General features: G+C 32.8%; 1 protein-coding gene across 2 annotated transcripts; it reads right to left on the minus strand.

Annotated features, from left to right (window-relative positions):
* Nucleotides 1-5,990: 5,990 nt before the first annotated feature.
* Nucleotides 5,991-23,315, minus strand: AP-1sigma (AP-1 complex subunit sigma-2). Of its 2 annotated transcripts, none has more exons than XM_089249369.1 (5): nucleotides 23,155-23,312; nucleotides 19,655-19,833; nucleotides 16,533-16,641; nucleotides 15,938-16,075; nucleotides 5,991-6,342 (listed from the first exon to the last, which is right to left on the minus strand). In XM_089249369.1, exons 1-5 carry the CDS (start codon nucleotides 23,155-23,157, stop codon nucleotides 6,298-6,300), a joined length of 474 nt encoding a protein of 157 aa, XP_089105495.1. In that variant the 5' UTR covers nucleotides 23,158-23,312; the 3' UTR covers nucleotides 5,991-6,297. The 2 variants fall into 2 exon arrangements, with proteins under 2 accessions (XP_089105495.1, XP_089105496.1); XM_089249370.1 differs by lacking the exon at nucleotides 5,991-6,342 and adding an exon at nucleotides 12,328-14,154 and having other exon boundaries at nucleotides 23,155-23,315.
* Nucleotides 23,316-23,566: the final 251 nt, after the last annotated feature.

Raw genomic sequence — 23,566 nt, forward strand, 5'->3', positions numbered from 1 at the left:
TTACGTTTGCATCACTAAACAAGCCATGTTGAAGAAACATGGGAGGGGGTGTACTACAAATAAAAGAAATATTTTGCAATTGCGACACACGAGTACTAAGACTAGCTCACCTCAGTCAACCAATCATGTAGTATCCTTGTATCCAATAGTCTGAAATCCCATCTCAGGTCTGCAATAAAAATACATGCATTGTTGTGCTTTGAATAGTTTTTGTGAGGAAGGACTTAATCTTAAGTTCATGCAGTAAAACCTCAGTATAACACCATCACTTTTTAACGTTGCTGGTCTATGAGCGTCTTTTTCTATTAGTCCATCCAAGCATGAAAATTAATTGGGATTACTCGTTATTAAGTCACCTCACTTATAAAGTCATTTTTATCTTATCCCAAGACAATAAGGTCAGGCCTTAGTAACATTATACGGAGGTCTGATTGTACATGTTTTGAGAGAGAAAATGTAACAAAAAATTGAACACTGGTGAGACTGTTTTGGTTTCCAACTGGTAATTTTTAATTATTATTTCAGTAGTATGCGTTGTATCTTGAGCTAAATCGGAAATGGCGGTTTAAGTGGTGCTTGTGTACAAAATTCATGATAATTGTGATTTTGAGCTCGTATGTGAACTGCACCTCAAGCTAAGGGTGCTCAGAACGAATTGTGTGAAGTCAAATTAGGCAACGAAGTAATGGTGACATAGTAATTATATCTTTCGTTTATGTTGTAGGAACATATTTTTGGATAAGGAAAATTTTGCTGGCTGCATAAAATGAATGCAGTTTTAGCAGGGAATAAAATCATAGTGGGGGTAGATAAAAAAGTTTTAGACTATTAGAAGAGATCTTTTCTATTAAAAAAAAACTATTTCTGGTGCCAAATTAAAAATTTCATTCTGAATTAGCTTTCGTTCCAAAGTTTTTCTTTATCATTCAAAAACTTTCCCTCATTTTAAATTCCCTCTTCTAATTTTTTGCAATTAATAAACATCACATGATCCTGTATACAATAGAGGCGTTTGTAAATTCTGTTTATGGAAATTTATTTATCCCGAAAAAAAGTAAATTTTTATTTTGAGGTTCCTAAGAAGGAAATAAATCTAAACTAAATGGCAAAAATGCAGCTTTTAATTCATTCATGTCTAATTTTCCCTAAAATTTTTGACGCTGAATGGTTCTTCCTTCGGACTAAACCATGCTTTGTTTATATAAATATGAGTAAAATTTTTTATGATGTAACTGGAATCTGTCAAACACCACTGTAAAAAATATCTTGATTAATTTTATTATAGAGCTTCACCAAATGTGTTTTCGATTGCTCATTATTAGTTTTATATTCTCATATCGGTTGAGATATTTATTTTAATTCTGAACTTGAAAAACATTTATGTGAAGAAATGAACGAAATATCTTTGAAATTTTGAAAAAGACATGCAGTAACCAGTAAAGCATATTGTTACATGTATGGCAGAGATCTTCAACCTATTGCGATAACTTTTTATATGCTTAGCATATTTTTACTCTAACATATTATACTTAAAGAAGGGATTCTTAACCATTTTCTGTTCAAGAAACTGTTTGCACCTGTAAGGCAAAGTCGACTGACCCTGTGCCAATAAAATGAAGACCCTTTGTAAAATAATATTCAGTAGATAGCAATGAAAAAAAAGGTAAATGTTAATTGTAGAAACAAGGTAATTTTTTTCTCATCCAAGAAGCTTATTGAGCTTTTGAAGACCATGAAACCCCGGTTAAAATCCCTTTCTTAACCATCTCAGTTGCATTGACAAACCAAGACATTTTATTAAGCTGATTTCTTAATGGAAACACTTTTCTCCTAATAGCCCATATATTGCACCTGCTGAAAACCAGTCAACTTGGTAAGTTTGATAAAGTTAACACTTTTACCGGCAAATATACATTATACCCAAGTGTCGTTGGTAAATTTGATAAACACTTGAAATTCATTGCCTTTATCATAAGCCATTGTGCATAATACCCTAATGTAATTGGTAAATTTGATAAATATGAAAAAAAATTACAAATCAGTTTAGTATGTGATATAAATGTAGTCGGGTCTCAAATATAATCAATTTTACAATCGTATCCTGCTATAAAATGATGCAATACATGTATGAATTATCATATATTATGATTTAACGTGTTTATCAACGATGTGACGCTTGGGTATTATGCCTAATCGCCAGTTAAAGTGATTAATTTAGAGAAATTTGTCAAGTTTACCAATGGGGCTTCTGTACTATGCATAATCAACAGTAAAAGGAATTAATTTAGGGCAATTTATGAAAATGCTTAGTGATTATGTATAATAATTAGATTTTTATCACATTTACTAATGACAAGTAAATTGTGAGATATTTTGATTTGGGCAATCAATTAAGACCTTGAAATCACACAAGAGCTTGAGCGCTCTTACCACTGCAATGAGCAACAGGTTAAAGATGTCTATATACAAAATGGTATGCAGATTTTTAGAACCACCCATATGCAAGTCTTTTTAAAATTGCTGGGATGAATTTTCAAAAATTTTAGACTGCATTTTTGTTTTTTGAAATGTTAAAACAAGTTAAGACACTGATAAATGAACGTGTTTATTCGTCGACTGTATTTAATTGAAATTTGACTCTATTGTTTAAAAATGCAGTTTTCATCCAAGTTTTAAAAATATAATGAATAACCATCTGATTATATTGCTTTGTAAAAATGGAATATTTTTAAGTATCGACATCGTTAATTTCATTTCTGAAAGCAAAACAAGCTTAAAAATTGTATTCTAGTGTATATTGTATATATACAATAGAACTTTGTCATATTTATGGTGTCTCAATAGCAGCCCCACATAGATGCAAACAACGCGCTGCCTTGAGATCTCAGATGTTTTTCAACTATCATTTCAAAGTATAGCAAAAGTGCAATTTTTATCAATCTTCATCCTTGGAGCCTCATAAGAAAGAATATCTTGAATCCCTTGCAATCCCTAGGACTGCCTCTACCATGCCTTGTTATACAGCATATTCAGATACATCATAGATATCATTTCACTTATGGGTTTCATATTTTGAATTAAGAAAAATCGCACTCAAGTATTTTAAATACCACTGTTAGGTCATAATGTGGGGGTGAACCGTGTTTTTCTCAAGATCAGTAGTGTAGCAGGGTTCTACTGTATGTATCTGTTACAGTAAATGTGATGAATTGGTTATTATGCATACTTACCAATCGTCTTGGTAAATTTAATGAATTTATCACTTTTTCTGGCAAATACACATAATACACAGGCATCACTGGTAAATTAGATGAATATTGAAAAAACCACTTTTATTGGAAAGCGTCATTTTGACAATAAATTTAATAAATGCTTGATATTTATTTCCTATATCTGTGATTATGCATACCTAGTGTAAATGGTGAATTTGATAAATATGAAAAAAAAATCCAAATGAGTAATATGTGGAAGCAATACAATCGAACCCCAATATAATGTTGAATTTTGTACCAATATAATAATAAATTTTACAATCGTTACTAGATATAATGATGATGATGCTTGAGTGTTATGCATATCGCCGATAAAAGTGATTAATTTAGGGGAATTTATCAAATTTACCAACCTTGCTTGGGTACTGTGCATAATTGCCAGTAAAAGTGATGAAATTTAAGGAAATTTATCAAACTTACCAAAATGCTCGCTGATTATGCATAATAACCAGATTTATCACATTTACCTTAACATTATGTCACAGCTAAGCCTGACCACTCCATGATGTTGATTGGCCAGTTCACGAACTGTCCAGTCACTTTGCGGTGTCTACACTTCAGACTTTAGCTGTAACATATTTATATTTTCCATGTAATAAATTTAAGGGAAGAGCTTTTTCTGATGTTAAAAATGTATGCTTTTAATATCCACATGTGTACGTACAAGTGTATCTTTTAATGTCATGTTTTTTTATTTTTATTTCTTGGTATTGACACCTAGGTTGTGCACATTCATATGTAATATACTTTCACCGTTTTCTCTTGTCCATTTTAAGCCTTTGTACATATAATGCTTTGCAACCTGATGCATTAAAGAAAAATATCCTCAGCTTTTTAAAACTATGTAATTCTGGCAGCTGTTTGAAATATTTGAAGTTAGTAATAAACAGGTTTTTTTTTTAAAAAAAGTGTCTGCTTTTTGGTTTTTACAAATACAAAATTTTCTTTACGCAAAAATGCTTTTTTGAAAAAAGTCTGTGGGCGTAGCTTTTTTTGGTCTTACAAGTCATATAATGATATTCAGCAAACCAAGGAAAAATATATTGTATCGAGTCAACATCATCCTTACATGCAATCAAATTTGTACTGTATTTGCCATCTTTTCTGAATCTGCATCATTAGCACCACCACAAAATGTGATTTTATATTTATTCACCATGAAAAATTGTAGATTAGTAAAATTCATTTAGATATATTGCCTTGTAAAGAAGCTTGCCACAGTGCACTTTTCTGTCATACACAGGGACAATAGATGCGAATAACTTCCTCATGCTTTTAGTGATCGTTTAGTGCAAAATACTGATGATGTAAGATGCCTTCAGAAGAGTGAAAACAGGTGAAGTTAAAATCAAATCGAAAATGATTTCAAGCAAAATATGGAAAAATATTGCTATAGCGATTTAAAAATCTTATTAAAAACAGTTTTAGAGATTTATAGTAAAACAATATTGTTGTATCAAGAGGAGTTTAACATTAGACAACTGACAATTCCAGACATGATTTAGAAAAATACTCGATGTAACAAGGTTTCACTGTATCCAGAAATCTATATGGAGTGATGCAGAGCTTAAAAAATCCTAGGAACCAAGGAGCTCAAAATAAACTGGTATTGATACGTAAAATTCTTTGTGTGAGATTACTGGAATGGAGTGTGTGAGAATAACGCAAAATTTCAGAATATTCATTAGTAACACTTGGTCCTGGGAAAGTTTGAAAAATATCTTGTCATTTTGCTTGGAAAATCATTGATCATTTTAGTCACATGTCATTTTCTGTATACGAGGGCTGATGAGATGGGACCTACACAATTTATTGCCGATTCTGAGAGGTTGAATATGCTAACACCCCCCACCGCGATACTCATAACAGTAGTAGACATTTTTTTTCTGTGGTGGTCTGTTTCTGTTGTTCCTACGCTGAAACAGAAAAGAAAGCAGAAACAGAACTTTTCTGATCAGAAAAGTTCCTGACAAAGACAAATCAAGTAGAAATTGCGACACCTCAACATTTTTTACTACTTGAGGCATGTATCTCATCGACCTGGGCTACCCTTGCTCAGAAAAGAAACAGTTTATACTCTTTTAAAAACTTTTTGAGTGGAGCCTAAACATTTTTAATTTTAAACTGAAACGTTGGCAAAGAGCCATTCTCTTAGCTTCTGGCCATACTTTTTATCCATATTTGATTATTTTCTGCCCTTCCTCCTTCATAATCTATATATGCACTCAGTAGTCAAAAGTAAAGCACAGCTAATTATTAGGAACTTTGATCTCATGCTTTGCTGCTTATATGAAGCAAAACGTAATTTTCACAAGATTCTCTGCACTACTCTTTCGAATAAGGTGTGAAACACCAAGAAACAAGTTGATAAAACTATTTGGTAAGAAATGGCAGTCGCTGGTTTATATTGAATCTTTTTGGGTAACTTCTCTCAGCACCTTCGATATCAATGTAGTTTTAGTTTTCTTATAATTTGATGGAAGACAGATGCTCATGTCAATGATTTTGTGATCATTTATAATTAATAATTGCAATTCTCTTATTTCCCCCGATGATTTTTAATAAAATTTCCGAAAAATACTGGCTTTCCCCTGAACGAACCCTATGTGAATTCGCATATACAATACTCCTTTACTTCACATACCCAAGTGGACTCTGTTCTAAGTAATGTGTTCTCTGCGGTAATAAGCCACAAATAAAAAAAGATAAACAAAATCATTTGGCAAATCAAAAATATTTATTCCATTATATATGATATTATGTGAAACATTTTACAATATATAACTTAAGTACTACAATCGTGTTTTAACAGTGCTTTAAATCTTTGAGAAAACAAAAATAGAAACATTTTCGAAGTGGACCTCTGATTTCATATAATTGATGGATAGAGAGAGAAAGCATGAGTGGGGAAATGAAAAGACACTTATATACCAAGAGAACACACAACTTGTGAACATGTGAAGAGTTCATTTTTTGTCGAGTCACCTGGATTCTTGCGGGGGAAAAACACTTTTTTTTTTTGTTCTTATCCCAGACCATGGTCTTCAAAAAATCCCTGCGGTGTCTCTTCCTAGATAATGGGAAATTTGAGAATAGAGTCAGAAAAATTGAAATAAAACAGTAAAAGAGATATAAAGGGATATTCAGAACTTTTATTTTTAAAATCAATGCATAGGTAGTATTCGAAAATCACATTCACCATGGATCAATATATGTCGACAATAACAAACACTATGAGAACGGGCATGAATGACAATCTGAACTGATTTATATCACATTAACCACCACTTTATATCGATAGAGGTTTTACCAGAGAGGAAAAAGAATTGTGACCATTTCTTAACATACAACTGCAAAAAATGCAGTTTTCTCAACAGAAATATACCAATTCTAAACCTTTTCGAGACTTTACACAAATACATAAATTTCCAATAAAGCTGCCATTTATGCGGGGTGATTCTAAATTCATGGGACAAACTTTAACAGGTAATGTAAGACTCCTAAACGAACATTGTTGGTCATAGAATGTGTGGTCGAATCGCAATAGCGGTGGAAGGTGTTTTTAGAGTGTACAACATCACTTCACTGTAAGCAAATATCAAATTTTTCTGATTGATTTACTGCAACAAGAGCAATCAACCATTCAAGGATGCAGGGTATTGTAATGTTGTAGGTCTTCTCATTGTGCAACCTGGGTAACGCAAATTTTAACACAATCATTGCATCACTTGATCATTGTTTGGCACGGCATAACCTTGATGGTTCTTGCATCATTAAAAACCAATCTCAAATCCAAACCAGAGATGGATATGCACCCTCAAATGGTTGATATCACAGCAAATCCGTCGGAAAAATAAAATGCTTGTTTTTGTCTCTGAAAACACCCTCTACTGCCTTTGCTATTGCAAATTGACTGTACATTGTGATCAAAAGTGTTTCCACCTCTGTTTGTCTTATGAATTTGAGATCAGCCTGTACAGCTTTGAAATTTTCAAATGATGTACAAAAACCGTACACAAATATAAAAGGGATTTAAAAAAACAAAGTAGAGATGAAAGTAAAATCAGAGATTTTTTCCTCCTTTGAAAAAATGTGACATCACCAACTTGACTCTCTCTGTTAAGCTAATTTGATCTTTTTCTTGCCAATGTGAAACATTTCTTACTGATTTACAAATACAACGCCACAACAGGCAAAATGCCCAACGAGGTGACTGATAAAAAGATGCCCATAAAAATATGGATGTCATACATTTCAAAAAAAAAAAAAACAGCAACCCACTTAAAAATGCAATTACCACAAATTATAAACAATATACACACATGATAAAATATTATACAATGCCCATAAAGAATACTTATGGTTGTCTTATTCTAAGAATGGATAGCTTCTCGATTTACCCCAACATGTTTATCGTATTTCTTTTTAAACGTGTCAATTGTGTTACAATTTACTACCTCCGGGGGTAAGCTATTCCATTTATTACCAACCCTATTAGAGAAAAATTCCCTGCGACACCATAACCTTGCATTGTCCCTCACCAATCGATACTGGTGTCCCCTTGTAAAAGCAGTCGATTGGCGGTGTACTAAAAGTTCATGGTCTATCCTATCCATCCCATTGAAAATTTTGAACACTTCGATCATATCTCCTCAACACCTGCGTTCATCCAATGTAAACATATTCGAATTTAGCATGATGCCGACAATTTATTTTATGCATGCTACATCGTTTTAGGAGAAACAGTCTTCTCCCTGATAAGTAGGGATTTTTTTCCCCCAATATAAGTGGCAGTTACTACAACTACTTTGTAGACCTCTCTTCAAATGCATTACTGTGCAGAAAGACTATAGAAAAAATGTCGAGTTTATATCGCAAATATTTTTCATGTTTTAGCCAACACAATATGTAATTCTTTTCCATAACAAAGATCTGGCTAGTTTTATGGCCAAACAACAGCACCAATAATTGCAATTATGATTGTCTCCATAAAATTACACAGCCATTTGACTTAATTCCAAGAAACATGTTAGTTTTCATAGACTACTATAAAATATTGGTTTCCAACCTTTCATGTTTCAAGTACCCCCTCCTGAAAACATATGCCTATGAGATTAGCTTCCCTTTTTTCTTGTTTGTTTTACCATAACTAGCATTTTGTTTTTCATCAAAAAATTGTTTTTCCTGCCATTGCAGATTATTTTCACTGTATCCCTATACATCCCACACATCACGTTCTCTTGGGGTAGATACATGTACTACCAGTTGGGAACCACTGCTAGTGAATTATAAAAATCTATACGCCCCCACAAAGACTTTCTGATAATAGAGCTTTCACAAATATTATTCCATTCTATCGCTAGTAACTTAACCGGAAACTCAAAAAAAAGAAAGAAAATTCACCAAATTTAGTCGTGATTAGAAACCCTTGATACTGATCAATCACAGCATGTAATGTTATTGTCATATTTCGGCAAAAATAATGAAATGTGAATTGAACTTTATACCTTCCAATGATATTAAGAAACTTAACATAAATAATACAAATAAACTTAGTGATATGTTTTTTTCCTACTAATCATCAAGCCCATTTTTGCACATGAGGGGCTAACTATGCAACTACTATTTTACCGCATACCAACTCTGGTCATATCGTCATACAGCAATTTATACTGATTGAGTTGAATCTGAAATCTTTCTGTCCAAAGAAAGTCATGCTGTTATACTTCTCTCATCTTAGACAGAGGGGCTTCCAGCAAGAGCATATTGAGGCACCATCTATCACGATCGCCTCAGGTTTGGTAGGGAAAAAACTTATCTAGGTTCTTTCCCAGAACTGAACTTGCAGACCTGATGGTAGCCTTTATGGTGGTAGATGAGCATCTTACCAGTGAGCCACAGGCTAACTAAACTACTTTACCGCACACCAACTCTGGTCATATATCGCCATACAGCAATTTCCAACCAGTGGAGTTGGGTGAAATGAAGACTCCATCCATCAGTGGTCGCCCTAGGCTCGTTAGGTAAAGAACTTGCTTCTGACATTCTATGCGCAGATTCGAACCATGGACCTTGATGGTAACCTTCATAGTGGAAGACGAGCATCTTACCACTGTGTCACTCGGGCGAATCGGGATGGCTAAACTATTAGGCTAACTAAACTGGTACCTATAAATTGAAGGTTTGCTGGGTTTAATATATTCCCAATGACAAATGTTTCAAATCTCTGACCAGGATTTCAACCCAGACGTGTCAAAATACAAGTCATGTATCAGCCATCCAGCTACTGGTTAATTTTTACAAAATTTGGCATTGTTTTTAGTTGGTTTTTTTACTACATTACTTTAACCGCCCGTCAAGTGCAACTAATTTAAGACACAGCCCCCCCCCCCCTCTCTCCCCCTTCCTAGATTAGGCTGACACTAGTACTATTGGATAGCTCCCTTTCACATCTAGTCAGGTTTGAGAGCATAACAGTCAGTTCACTCAAATTCTTACCGAACATGGGTTAATGACCAAAGTGATCTGCTAGGCTGATTGTGCCCTATTACGCAGAAATTTTTGTATTCTTTCTTCCATTGACACTATATCAATAATGATTTTCATCACTTGACAGTTGTATATCTTAAGTTTTTATTATATTTTTTGAATGTGTGCCCATCAAGCACATTGCATCTGAACTCAACGATCAACATATTGTGCCCGACAGAAGGTTAAGCAAATAAATATAGTCGTGTTTTGATTAAAGCAAACCATAAAAAAATTCTCAAAGTTACAGATTCTATTGGTGTGATTCAAAGGATTTTTTTAAGAATATGGTGTAATATAATTAGTAATGTGGTACAATATAATGTAATTAGTCAATGATATTTTACAAGCAAATGTTTCAGCAAAAGCATAATTTTCCCTTACGTTTATGAGCCAAGTTTATTTTGCTTTTTTCAACTGCAATGCTTACATACATTTTTCACAAATGAACAGAAAAATATAAGCTCCTCTTTAGAATCTCACTTCCGATTGGCACTTCAAACACATCAAACATAAATTCATTCCAAAATAAACACTTGGAATCAATCTACTAACACAAAAAAGGGAAAAAACACATATAAAATCTTAGCTTGTATTTTTGGCACCCAGCATGTGCTTAATATTTTACTGTGTGAGTATTAGGAAAAAATATGGGGTTCTCCTCCATTCGCCAGACTGGAGATAGTTTTCAGTACTTGGCATTTCTCTCACAACTAAATACTTTTTTTGCCCTCCCCCTTCAGTTTCTTTCCTAGAACTTTTATCAGTTTTGTGCAAAAGAAAAATATTTGAAATAATGCTCTAAAAAAATTCTATAATAAATCTTGTTTTGATATCACATGAATCAATTTTCCTAACAAGACTAGAAAAAAATAATATTGATGCTCATTTTCTTACATTACAAAACACATGCTAATACCATAAACTATGCATATAGCACCATTTACTATCATATGATACGGTATAAGACTCTACAGTTGGACACACACATACACGTATTGGTATGGCACTAAAAGACTATTGAAAACACGCAAAATCACACACTTATTGCATGGGGGTTGATTGACTAAAAATACATATATTTCGGTATCAAACATCAATTTCAGTGATTGTACACCCAACTGCTAAAAAGTAGGTGTGAATGACAACACATGAATTAGACAAATCACAATTACAAATGAGTGATGCCTCCAACAAATATTTTGCTCAAAATTTCTTAAATATATTTCATAATTTTTTGGGGGTTCACTAATGATTCATACGTTAAAGGAAACTCCTTGAAGTTATGAAGTATTAATTTTTCGAGAAGAAATTAAAAGAAGTGTTCTCTTTTCATATTAAATATAGTAGCTGCATTATTCTTCATTTCCAAAAGAACTTAGTACTGTGATATCCCAACTTACGCCACTAATTTTAATTTGAAGACTAATGATGTAAATAAAAAAAACATAAGTCAAGGTAATTTTTTCCATGATATCCCTCCCTTTTTAGGAAGAGACGGGAAGTAAATATGCAGATTTTAATGTTTTCTCAGCACTTCATTTTTTCGATGTATGGATAAGCTTTTTAATTCTTAGAAGTGATGCCTTCAGTGTAAGAAAATTTTAGGGTAAGATAATGTTAGTGTCAAAGACGCAAGTTAGGTATTACTGTAATTGAATAGTCATTTGATATGATGTCATATATTATCAGATGATAAATAGCCTTGGCAATGGTTAACAAAATATACTTTGTATCATAAGCTCACACACTGTCTTGTAAAAACTAAAATTTTGAATCCATTCAGATCATTAAAAGTAATCAGCTATTTCAATGACACTGTGTAATGAAAAAACTTGCGGCTTCCAAAGCAAAAAAAAAAGCCTAACAATATTAACATTTTGTTAGTTTTTTTGAGGTTATAGTTTTTGATATCAACAACTAATCATACCCAAATTCCAATAATTTCATCTGTTTTTGCACAGATTCAAAACTTCAACTTGTCTTTATATCTTGCAGCACAACTCAGCGATGTGAAAACAAATGTCATTGATCAAACCAAAAACTAGCAAACGTTTTTTGAGCATAAACATCTCTTGGAGGTATATTTCACACAACTAGTGCAAGAGACACACAAAAATCAGATCCCTCACATGCAGAGATTCTAAAACATTTTTCCCCCTTGGAAACAATTTTCTACATATACAGTCGAACTCGCTTATAACAAATATGGATAATACAAACATTCACTTATAATGAAGTTCTTCCATGCTTAGAGAATTTTGAAGAGCTTATCTGTATTATTTTGATTGCTTATAAAGTAAAGTATGCCTATAACAAATTTTCAACCGGTCTCTCAGCATGTATTTTCCCAAATTTCTTTATCTTCTTATCGGTAGATCTACCTTTCTACAATGCGTAGCTGCAACTGATATAATGTTCCTTTTATTTTTCTTTCTTGGAAGGCATTCTGGGTGTTATTGAGTACTGTATAATCCTCTTTGCTTCCCTTATCTATTTATTTTATTTTTATTTTTTTTTTTTTTTTGGTTGTCAATTTCTATTTTGCCTGCAGAAAACCTCATTAGAAAGAAAAAATGAAGGTTTTTATTCTCAACAATCTAACAACACCTTTAATGCACTTGTGCTACTTGGTAGCTATATTCGGACATTGGTTATGGTGTTTTTGTGTGCAAGCTAATGAGAATGACCAAGCACAAATGTTATCTATTACTCAAAAATTGAAGCCATACAGTTGGTTGAGAGTGGAAAATGGAAAAAAAAAGAGGTTTCAAAGAAATTCTGCATTCCTCTAAGCTTGATACCCACAATTTTGAAGACAAAAGAATTGAAAAGTAAGTTTTCAGATGGTGAGCTGGCTGACCATCTCCACGAAGAGATTCAGAGATGAAGTTCATACTGATGTGGAAGCAGCTCTTTTGAAAGGTGTTCAAAAAATGTGTCAGACCCCTTGCTGAAAGAAAAAGCATTACATTTTGTATGCTTAATAAGCAAAAATTATTTTAAAGCAAATGGTTGCAAAGATTTAAAGACCATCATAGTATTGCATGTAAATTAATTTCCAGCTAAAGTGCTTCGGTTGATAGTGAAGCTGTTGAAAATGGTTAAAAACCAGTAAAGGACTTAGTTACTGATAGAAACCTGCGGATATATATAATGCAGATGAGACTAGGATATTTTATCAGTTGCTCCCTCTGAAAACTATGGCTTTCAAGACAGAAGAGGTAAACATTCCAAAGTTTGTCTATCTGCTGTGGTATGTACAAAAATGGATGGCAGTAATAAAAAAAAATATTCTCGTCATAGGAGAATTGAAAAATTCACATTGCTTTATAAAGGGGAAAAACTTCCTGTATCATACACAACAAAGAAAAAAGCATGGATGACTTCTAAGATTTTTTCTGAATGGTTGAGAGAATTCGATGAGAAGATGAGGCATTTGCTTCTAATTGACATGATGAAACTTGGATTCACCTGATGCAAAAAAGAGTGATTGCTCCTGAATTTTCTTTTCAAGATTATGTAAATGTTGATAAGGAAATACTGGTGGAAAACCCAGATGACAGACGCAGCATTGTCAATGAAATCCAAAATGAAAATGATACGATTTCAAATTATGAAGAAGATGAAGCTGTTGTTGAAAAATAAAAAATGTTCCAAACTGGGTAGTCATTCTGAGTTTGTAAAACCTTAGAAATTGTTTCGCGTTCCGAGGTGTAGATGTTCCAGCATTGGATGAAGTGGAAAAGTGTTTAACGTCCACGATCATATCATGAAACAAACAAACAATGATCAACACATTTTCATTGATGTTTGATGTAATTACGCAAGATTCTTAATTTTTTTTTATTTTAAATCAATTTATTTTAAGAATATTTAAGTTATCAAAAATTGTGTGTCGTTGCATGCAGATGTTTCATTTTGCTTATATGCAGTATTTTTTCCGCCGGTACAGATATAATGAAGTTCGCATATAATGAATAGTTTCGCTGTTTTTTCAACTTCGTTATAAACGAGTTCAACTGTATGTCATAAATAATAAAGTAGAAATTTCCAACTCATTTGACCAGAAGAAGTTTCATATTTTTGGAAAATAATTCAAAGCCTATTATAATATGAAAAATCCCAAAAGATAAATAAACTAAGCAAAAAAAATATAGAATGATCCAAAAAAATCAAAAATTCTCATATATGAAATATCCGAATACAAAATTCGGTATATATAGAAAAATATTCAAATAATAAAAAAAACATTTTTTTTTTTTGAAATCACTAAAATAGGAATGATAAATATAAAAAAAGTATATATTCAAACAAGTCCAAATTCTTTGAGTGCACCTTCAACAGCTTCATCCTTGAAAATTACAGCAACAAACATTCGGTCAAAAAAAACCTATTCTGCTACTTACAAGACAAAGAAATATTAGCAAGAATACAGTGAAAATCCATATAACAAACCACCATTTACAACAAATTGCTCTCTGGTCCTAGTGCACTTTTCATAGTGTTAATATATTCCAATGATAACTCCTTAAAACGATATGTTTCTCTCTTTCCTTGAGTATTGTTTTGAGGAATTTCACTGTATTATAATACGAAGCTTGAATACTTCAATGTTAAAACATAAATGGAAGAAATGCATAAGGAATACATATGAAATACATAAACAAATTTAACTAAACGCAAGTATATGTTTCCAGCAGTACTATGCAAAGGAATTCAAACTCGAATAAAGGTAGAAATAAATCTGAGTTCTTAAATCTTTTACTTAGCAGAACATTTTTACTAAATTGGTCAGTAGAAATTTCTGCATGGTAGCCAATGTTTTTTGCCTCCCCAAATGAAATAAAAATCTCACATGCTTCTTACACAAACAACACTTGTATCATCACAAAAAAAATTAGTAACTTTGCCTGGTTTTAATTTATACAAAAATTGCCACGTTTTTAAGACGTAAAAATCATTTTTTTTTCTGTCCAAGCTGACGAAATAGGTGGTGTATTTCTTCCATCACCATGATGGAAGAAATACACCACCTATTTCGTCAGCTTGGACAGGCTTTATTAACCTCAGTTGTGACAAAACTTTCAACACTTTACAACAGATGGCTCCCCAATTCGCATCCAAAGACCACTCGGACGCAGCAAATACAAAGGCGAACTCTTCGGACGACCAGACGTAAACATCACTCTTCCACCCACTCATTCATGTGTATTCTGACCACCAGGTCCTGATGACGGCTCTCCATGGAAGAGCCGAAACGCGTCGACCATTCGACCAATTGAATTTATTTGTCTTAAAAACGTGGCAATTTTTGTATAAACACTTGTATCATTGTTCATCCTTTACAGTCCCTTATACAGGGCTGGGCCAAACAAAACTGCAGAAACAGATAAATTTGAATCTCGCTCAAGAATACTATTACTACTAAATGACACAAGTGCCTCATAAGCATTCCTTTGAGTAAATTCTAATGAATTGATGCGTATTGGAATTTGGCGCATGTTTCGTATACCTAACGTGAAGTTTGTTTCTGTGTGGCTTTTTTTTATCTGTTGTATTATGCATGAATTTGAAATGGTGTAGGCCTGATTACTCTCTGTATAGAAACTTTTTTAAATAGGAGATCAGCGCTTCTAACATTTGTGCCTTGGAGTTGGAAAAACAATTCCACCTGACCACCGCTATGCTGTCAGAGTGGGGTTCAAATGTGGGTCCATCAAGCTGCCCACACAACCATATGGTCGCTACATAACAATGCTGGATATTAGTTATAAATTTATTTTTAAAAACTAATTACTAGACACATAAAGCAATATTATGATTTTAACATCTGTGTGTGCTGATTTTTTTTCTCCCCACCTAAATATAAGTGTGCCTTTATGTCTCATTCCTGTGTGACTAAAACTCTCAATGTGTTGATAAATATAATTTAATTTTCATTGATAACATCATGTAAAACACTCATTTGTCAGTCCCATTGGGGAAAAATATAACTTTCGACACAGATCTTGGATTAAGCCTAATTGATGTTATTCGGATTTCACAGTTTTCATAAAATTATTTTACTATTTCAGTGCAGTGTCCAGTACAAGTCCAATGAAGAGTAGTGAAATCAATAAAATTTTCGAACTTACTTCTTGCAATAGATCTTGCGCAGCAATAGCTTTCAGAACATTCTTCTTACTGGTCTCTTGAACTTCGCCACCGAGCAACAACTCATCCAATATGAAATATGCCTTCTCAAAATTGAAAATTATATCCAACTCGCATACCTGAAAAATTAAAATTCACTGAAACACTGGGCAAAAAGTAATGCAAATAAATTGTTAAATGTTCACTGAAGAAGCAAGCAGCAATCTGTCCCTCTAAAAATTTTAGCACAACATTTTAAATGAAACTAACAATGATGAAATATACTATAAATTGCTATTAAAAATTTCAAGTTCTTGCTAAGAGACAATGTTCAAAATCCTCTTTTCTTTCAATTTGAGGGGAGAGGGAAGAAAGAGGACTGGGTTGTGCTCCTATAAATCATTCAATGTCAAATCCAGCAAATAAAGAAATTTTCACAGTCAATTCAAGCTTGCATGAAAGGCAGGACTATTTTTTCCAACCATAATGCTTGTTACACATTATTTAATATTCAACATGCAGCTTTATCAATTGCATGTCTTTGTTTTAAATTAACAAAAAAAAGGTTTTTGCTAGAAAGCATAATGTTAAACTTACACTCCCAAAATATTTGTCCAAAAGCTCTACATAACGATGAATTACTTCCAAAGTGAGGAGTTCATTATCACACTGCTCAACAGCACAACAAAAATACAAGCTGGCATACCTAGAAGAAAAAAAATTTATTAGGATTTGTTTTTTTTTTTATTTTTTAATTATGGAAGACAATACGATTTCAATGGAATACTGTGGTTAAAAACAACAATTACCAATGGAGTTATTTGCTAAAACAAACAGCTTTAACTCTTATTCAGTGATGAGATCTGCAAGATGAACTCATCCAATCATAAAATGTGTAGTTACATCTTTCATGTTCCCACCTCTTATGAGAGTTGAAGCTTTTAAAAATCTGAAACATTTTTTATACCCGATTTCTTCTTTTAAAAAGCAATTCGCAAGCAGTAAAATAAAAATTAAAAAAAATGTGATACACATTTTCATTGACATGCAAATAAAAATTGCCTCGATTAAGAAAAATATATATATATCATCCTCCTCATCGCATAACCAGTTTTATAAATAATGATTCTAAGAAACTTAATGATGCAGCTGCAAACCAAAGAGTGTGTGTGTGTATATATATATAGAGAGTATCCAGGAATTTAATTTACAAACCTACATTTGTTTCTATGACATCAGATCGTTGAGGTTTTACTGCACTTACATAATTCATACATCCCATCTCAAAGCATTATTCACATTAATAGTAGTCAAAGCTCCTCATAATGGTCTCTTATCATTCTATCAAAAACAGATGATATATCGTGTGGTCGTTATAGCAAAAGAAAAACATATAGGTTATATCATTATAGGAAAAAACGTTTGGGACTTATACTACAACTCGTTTTAATGGAATGGTCACTATAACATAGGGTCATTATAACAAGTGGCGACTTGTCCTTAATACTATAGCAACAGAGCCGCTAGAGGACGGGGGTGATCGGTGTGTCTGCACAGGTGTGTATTATTAAACTGTCTAATATTTCACCGAATAAATTCAAGCTATATTTACAATTCTATCATTCAATACTATCAATACAATACAATTGTACAATTCATACAATTACAATTCTATCATTCAATACGAAAAACACTGGAAGAAGGCTTATCAAAAGACTGTCTTTAACACATTGTTTTTTTTTTATTTTCATGTTGCCGAAGTTATGCATCAATTGAAAGAATATTTTCAAATTTTGTTATCTTAGAAATCATTTTAGCACAGATAGGGCAGCTAAATTAGTTGTGTTATATCGAATGTTAAAAGGTGCAGCTGCGCTTGATTATTAGTGCTCGATTATAATGTAACTTTAATTTCATTCTGTAGTCATATCTATTGTTTTTTTCTGATTTCCATGCAACAACTTTTTATCCCATTCTTGTATCTTTCATGTTTTCATAAATATAATATCTAACCTCAAGACAGTTCAGTTTCAATTGTTTGATAACCTGATATCAGTCATATAACCCTTTGCACATACTGTTTTGAATTTCAAAATTTTATATTTAATGTAATTTCAATATTATAATATAATTTATATAATATAAAGTTTATTATTTGATTATAGAAGTTACCTCTTCATCAAATTGCAAAGTTTTTCACTTAGTTATAAATATGAGGTTTTGGACAGATTAGGACAGTTTTGGACAAGAGGGTTTTGGACAATACAATTTTATATTTTACCGTACTATCCAAAATCTTGCCAACTCTGGTAAATATTGTTTATGCCTATTCATGCCTTAAAAATACAGAAGACAACTGAATGCTATTCGGTAGCATCAGAATCACCAAACTTAGAATAGGCTTATGTATCCAACTGCTTTGTAATGGAAACTGGTGTTTCACCTATTTGCACCATAATTTTGAATGATGAATGCTAGTTACTGTCCAAGACCATGAAGAGTAATAAATACAAAATTTTTTTTTTTTCAACCAGCAGAAGTTTTTAATGACTACTATACTTATTGAACCCTCAAACTAAGCAAATGAAAAACTAATAAATCAAATGGTCCACATACACCCCGCCCCCAAATAACCTTTAATGCGATACAATTTCTGCTTTGGCAGAATCATTAATTGTAATCTCCAACATTTGTAATATTTGGCAATATATCAAGGATTCTCTGCTCAATTAAAATCAATTACATAAATTTTATTGATAGGATTTGTGGTAAAAAGTAGGACGAAACCGAGCAAGTAGGACATTTTACTGAAAAGTAGGACAAGTGGGAGCCCTGCAAATGGATGCTTGTTGCACACCTCTAGCAAGTTTAATTTCTGACCTCACAGCAAAAAATCATGTCTCTTGATTAAAATTCTTGTACTGAAATGGGTATTCTACTACCTCTTTAATATTTGGTCTAACTTTTTGAAACACCCTGTATTGTTTTCAAATAAAAAAAAACATTCAGAAAGTGACAAAAAATTCATAAAATGAAAAATAATTTACACTCTTTGTTTCTCTCTCCAACCCTTTGCATATACTGTTTTGAATTTCAAAATTTTATTATATTTAATGTAATTAATAATATAATATAATTTATATAATATAAAGTTTAATTTATTATAGAAGTAACCTCTTTATCAAATTACAAAGTTTAATTTATTATAGAAGTAACCTCTTTATCAAATTACAAAGTTTAATTTATTATAGAAGTAACCTCTTTATCAAATTACAAAGTTTAATTTATTATAGAAGTAACCTCTTTATCAAATTACAAAGTTTAATTTATTATAGAAGTAACCTCTTTATCAAATTACAAAGTTTAATTTATTATAGAAGTAACCTCTTTATCAAATTACAAAGTTTTTCACTTATAGTTATAAATAGGAGGTTTTGGACAGTTTTGGACAGGAGGGTTTTTACCGTACTGTCCAAAACCTTGCCAACCCTGGTTTGTACTAATTTTCTAATCACCATGGCAGCCTGTGTTTTGTCAAGCCCTGGTGTGTGTGTGTGTGTGTGTGTGTGTGTGTGTGTGTGTGTGTGTGTGTGTGTGTGTGTGTGTGTGTGTGTGTGTATATATATATATATATGTATGTATATATATATATATATGATAGCAAGTGGGTTAAGTCAGAGAGAGAGAGAGAACATAACTCAACTCTGATTATAACAAACCTTTTATACACAATCTTCAAATCCTTCCATTCTAAAAACGAACACATCTTTGGTTTCCTTGCCAGGATGGTGGTAACCAATTCACGAGTTGTCTTCTTTTTGAGTTTATCTGGATGCGCCACATACCACTTCTGCAGTCGTAGCTTGCCTTGACGGCTGAACAGCAACATGAATTGCATCTGCAAAATAACAATCCATACATTTATTTTATATTACCAGCAGAAATGTGAAACTGATTGCCCACCAAAACTTTACAATTATAAGCGAAAAGTTTCTTCATGTACACATTTCACAACTTTATAATCAACTTCAAGTCAAATACAATAGTATGTTGAGTATTTTTTATTTTGCCCTTGATACCGAGGTTGGCAGCCAAATTTGTGTGGTGAGCTGAACTCCGACCCAGTTGCTATGTGTCACAGCTTGTTAAGACAATTTTAAGTCTTTTGTTTTCCCTGAGGTTTTGAAGTTTTTTCAATCGTGATCTTAAAGGAGTAAAAATTATTTACCTGATGTTAACACAACAATGGAGAAACTAACAATAACAGCAAACCAGAAGTGTTAATTATAAAACTGTTTGTTATTTTCCTTTACCATGAATTTCTTTTTTTTTTTCTTTTTGTTATTAATAGGTTTTACCTCTAAAATCACCTAAGAAAAGGAATGAAACTATATCTGTTCCATCTTCGACCTCAGGCCCTCTTCACATATCCACCATGTGCGCTTCCCTGCCACCACTCAGATTAGAGATGTAAAATTCTAGCGAATAATCTTTAGAGGAATATTCTCGAGAAGATTCTTGAAAATATTCTCATTAAGGAGAATATTCTCTGGAAGGACCACTATCATAAATTACTGGAGAATATTCTTATCAAAAATAACTATTATTCTCAAGTTAATTATAATAGTCCTTCCAGAGAATATTCTCAAGAATATATATTTATTTTTAAATGCACGTTATTACAATGAATAACTTGAGAATCCCATAGAGAAGAATATTCAAGAATATTCTCCAGAAGGACTACTATAAAAAATTACTGGAGAAAATTCTTATAAAAAAATATTAGAGTCATTCTCAAGTTATTAATAATAATCCTTCCAGAGAAATTTTTGAATATTCTCCACAATGAGAATATTCACAAGAATATCTGTAATAACATGCATTATAATAAATAGTCTCTGTAAATATAACTTGAGAATAATATTCTAATATTTTCGATAAGACTATTCTCCAGTAATTTAGAAGTCTTTTCCCAGTATGGGATGTCTGGTGGGAATGTCCCATTTCCCACCTGTCAAGACGACGGGGAATATTGAAGTTTGTAGCCCACATATTAAAATTTAAAAACAATTAAACGAAACAACTATGGCTGAATTTCACAACTTGCAAAGAAATACGAGCGGTACGAAACTTAAGTGTATGTAGATTAAAGAAAATAACAGTTCCGTATCTTCTTAGAATGAAGGTGATTATATATTGAACAGCTATATTTGAACAGCTTCCTCTGTCAATCAACTTTGGTTTTATTCTTTGCTTTTAACTAATTTCTGTGAAAATTATCTAATTTTAAAATATTTTCAAGTTTTAATCTTAACGTTTCTGAAATCTTCATAACCAAACTTTTAAAACCTCTCATTACAACCAAGAAAATATTCTGAGAATATTCTCGAACTAAATGTTGTCTTTATGAGGTGATTATACCAAAAATCGTAATGTTTTAAATGTTTCTGGCAATGAAAACTGAATGTTTCATAATATAAATAAAATTAGTAAATTTTTTAACATTATTTAAAAGAAAAATGAATATTATCGATTATTCTGCAATTTTTACATCCAGGAGAATATTCTCACCTCACATCTCTAACTCAGATAAGGATATTGGAATTTTTGTGACTATAATACCTTCATGACCAGTTGATTGAAGACTTCCCGTATTAGTCTCTTTGCTACTTCAATTAAATGTGTGATTCTTAAATATTTCTTTACATTCATAATATGCTTTCTCACGTATAGATATCACAACCCTTCTCACCCTTCATTTCATGTTTATTTTTGTTATTCACCGGTCTATCAAGATATCTTCTCATATTTTTAGTGTATATTGAAGAATGGTCATCGTTCTTGTGATAAGTAAGGAACTAAAAAACCCCCAGAAGTAGAATATGCGAGATGTACATCGCAGAACAATCAGCGACGCTGCAGAAAAATCTGAGAAAAAATCTCAGGGATTGCAGCAGAACAATGCAAAATATTCTGCTTTGCGGCTAAAAACTGCATCATTTTTCCTCAGTCTCTTAGGCTTTGAAGTTCTTTTAAGTGACGCGTGATGTGAAACAGTCAAATTTCCACCCGTCAAACACAAACCTAGATCACCCCTCAGAATGGAAGAATAATATGGAAAAAATTTCTGTCCTGTAAAATATATGATGATTGGAATCACCTACACAATAATGTGCTTCTCAGACACACAGGCCTTCACTCTATTTGAAGCTGAAGATATCTGCTTCTGCTTCTGCTTCATTTGAAGCTGAAGATGTCCGCTTAGTCTTCATTCCTATCTGAATATGTCTACTGTGGCTTCTTTCGCAGCTGAATATGTCTACTGTGGCTTCTTTTGCAGCTGAAGATACCTGCCTCGGCTCAGTCACAGCCGAAGATGTCTGCCTTTGCTCTATTTAAAGATGAAGATATCTGCCTTAGCTTCACTGATATCTGAAGATGTTTACCTTGACTTCATCCACAGCTGAAGATACTCGCTTCAACTCAATTCACAGCTGAAGTTGTCTACCTTCACCCAGATGTGGATCCAGAGGGATGCTGCGATGGGAATGAGCAACCTTCCAAAGAATATGGGAAAATTTTCTGTCCCATAAAATAATGTATATAAAATCAGACTATTCAAACGAACTCACAATTTACCCCCCTTTTTTAGTCATTTTTCTTATCGCCCCCCCCCCAAACCAATTCATAGGATTCTATACTAAACCCACAGCATCTACCGCCGCCGCCCCCCCCTTTCCCAGGGAGCGATGTTGTCCACTTTGTGAAACACTGATTTAAAATCAGTTTCCTTTTTTTTTGGGGGGGGGGGGGAAGTAAGCACTCTTCAAAAATATCCCCCTAAACTAAAACCAACCAATAGAATCATGGCCCCCACAAGGGGTGGGCTGACAAGGCTCCAGCCCTGGGGCCCGGGACGATTTTCACCATTTTTTGTTTTTTCACGTTGTAAATTCATCATAAAGGGGGGACCGTGAAAGTTTGGTTGGGGACCCCGCATAAGATCCTGGCCTGGGGGCCCTGCTCCAGGATGTGGGGCCATGAATACAATGCTGCAATAAACCACGAGCTTATACCGCCCTTCCTCCCGAAGGGGCTGTATCACCCACTTTGGGAAACACGGATTTAAATGGTCAATATGGAGGGAAAGGTCTCAAATGTTGAAGATACCTATATTAGGGTAATGTTAACATATTAATTGTAAAAGTAAATGACCTACCATCTTTTCGTTTGTAACGAAATGAAGCAAGAGCGAAATTTATAATTTATTTTTCAGCGTGAGTACTACACGATCATTTTAATGATGTCATTTATTTTTTATAAAAATATCACAATTTCAAAAAATATATATATGGCAAAAACACAGGCGAAAATTTCTGGGTATCTGCATAACTAGTGGTCCAGCCACCTTCAACCATTGAAAAACATCCTCTATACATTTACCCTGACCATATGTTTTTTGTATTTCAGGACATCTCAGAATTGTTGCTTTTTTTATGTTTATATCACTTTTATTAGCAAAATTTTCAGTAATTGTTTCTACGTTCCAGCAAAAGTTATCAATCTTTTACTATTTGATACCTTTTTTAGACCAAAATCAGCAATTGTCCTTGTTTTTTTAAACTTTATGG

The sequence above is a fragment of the Pholcus phalangioides genome, unplaced genomic scaffold, assembly GCF_987345545.1.
Source record: "Pholcus phalangioides strain wild (caught in Gottingen) unplaced genomic scaffold, Ppha-v1.0 ptg000022l_1, whole genome shotgun sequence".
Taxonomy (NCBI): domain Eukaryota; kingdom Metazoa; phylum Arthropoda; class Arachnida; order Araneae; family Pholcidae; genus Pholcus; species Pholcus phalangioides.

Bases quoted from the DNA above. Each gene is read 5' to 3' on its own strand.
- AP-1sigma (XM_089249369.1), bottom strand. The intron at 16,076-16,532 runs GTAAGTTTAACA...TTAATTTTTCAG, and splicing joins TGGACAAATATTTTGGGAGT to GTATGCGAGTTGGATATAAT. The intron at 6,343-15,937 runs GTAAGTTCGAAA...CCCATTATCTAG, and splicing joins CGCAAGATCTATTGCAAGAA to GAAGAGACACCGCAGGGATT.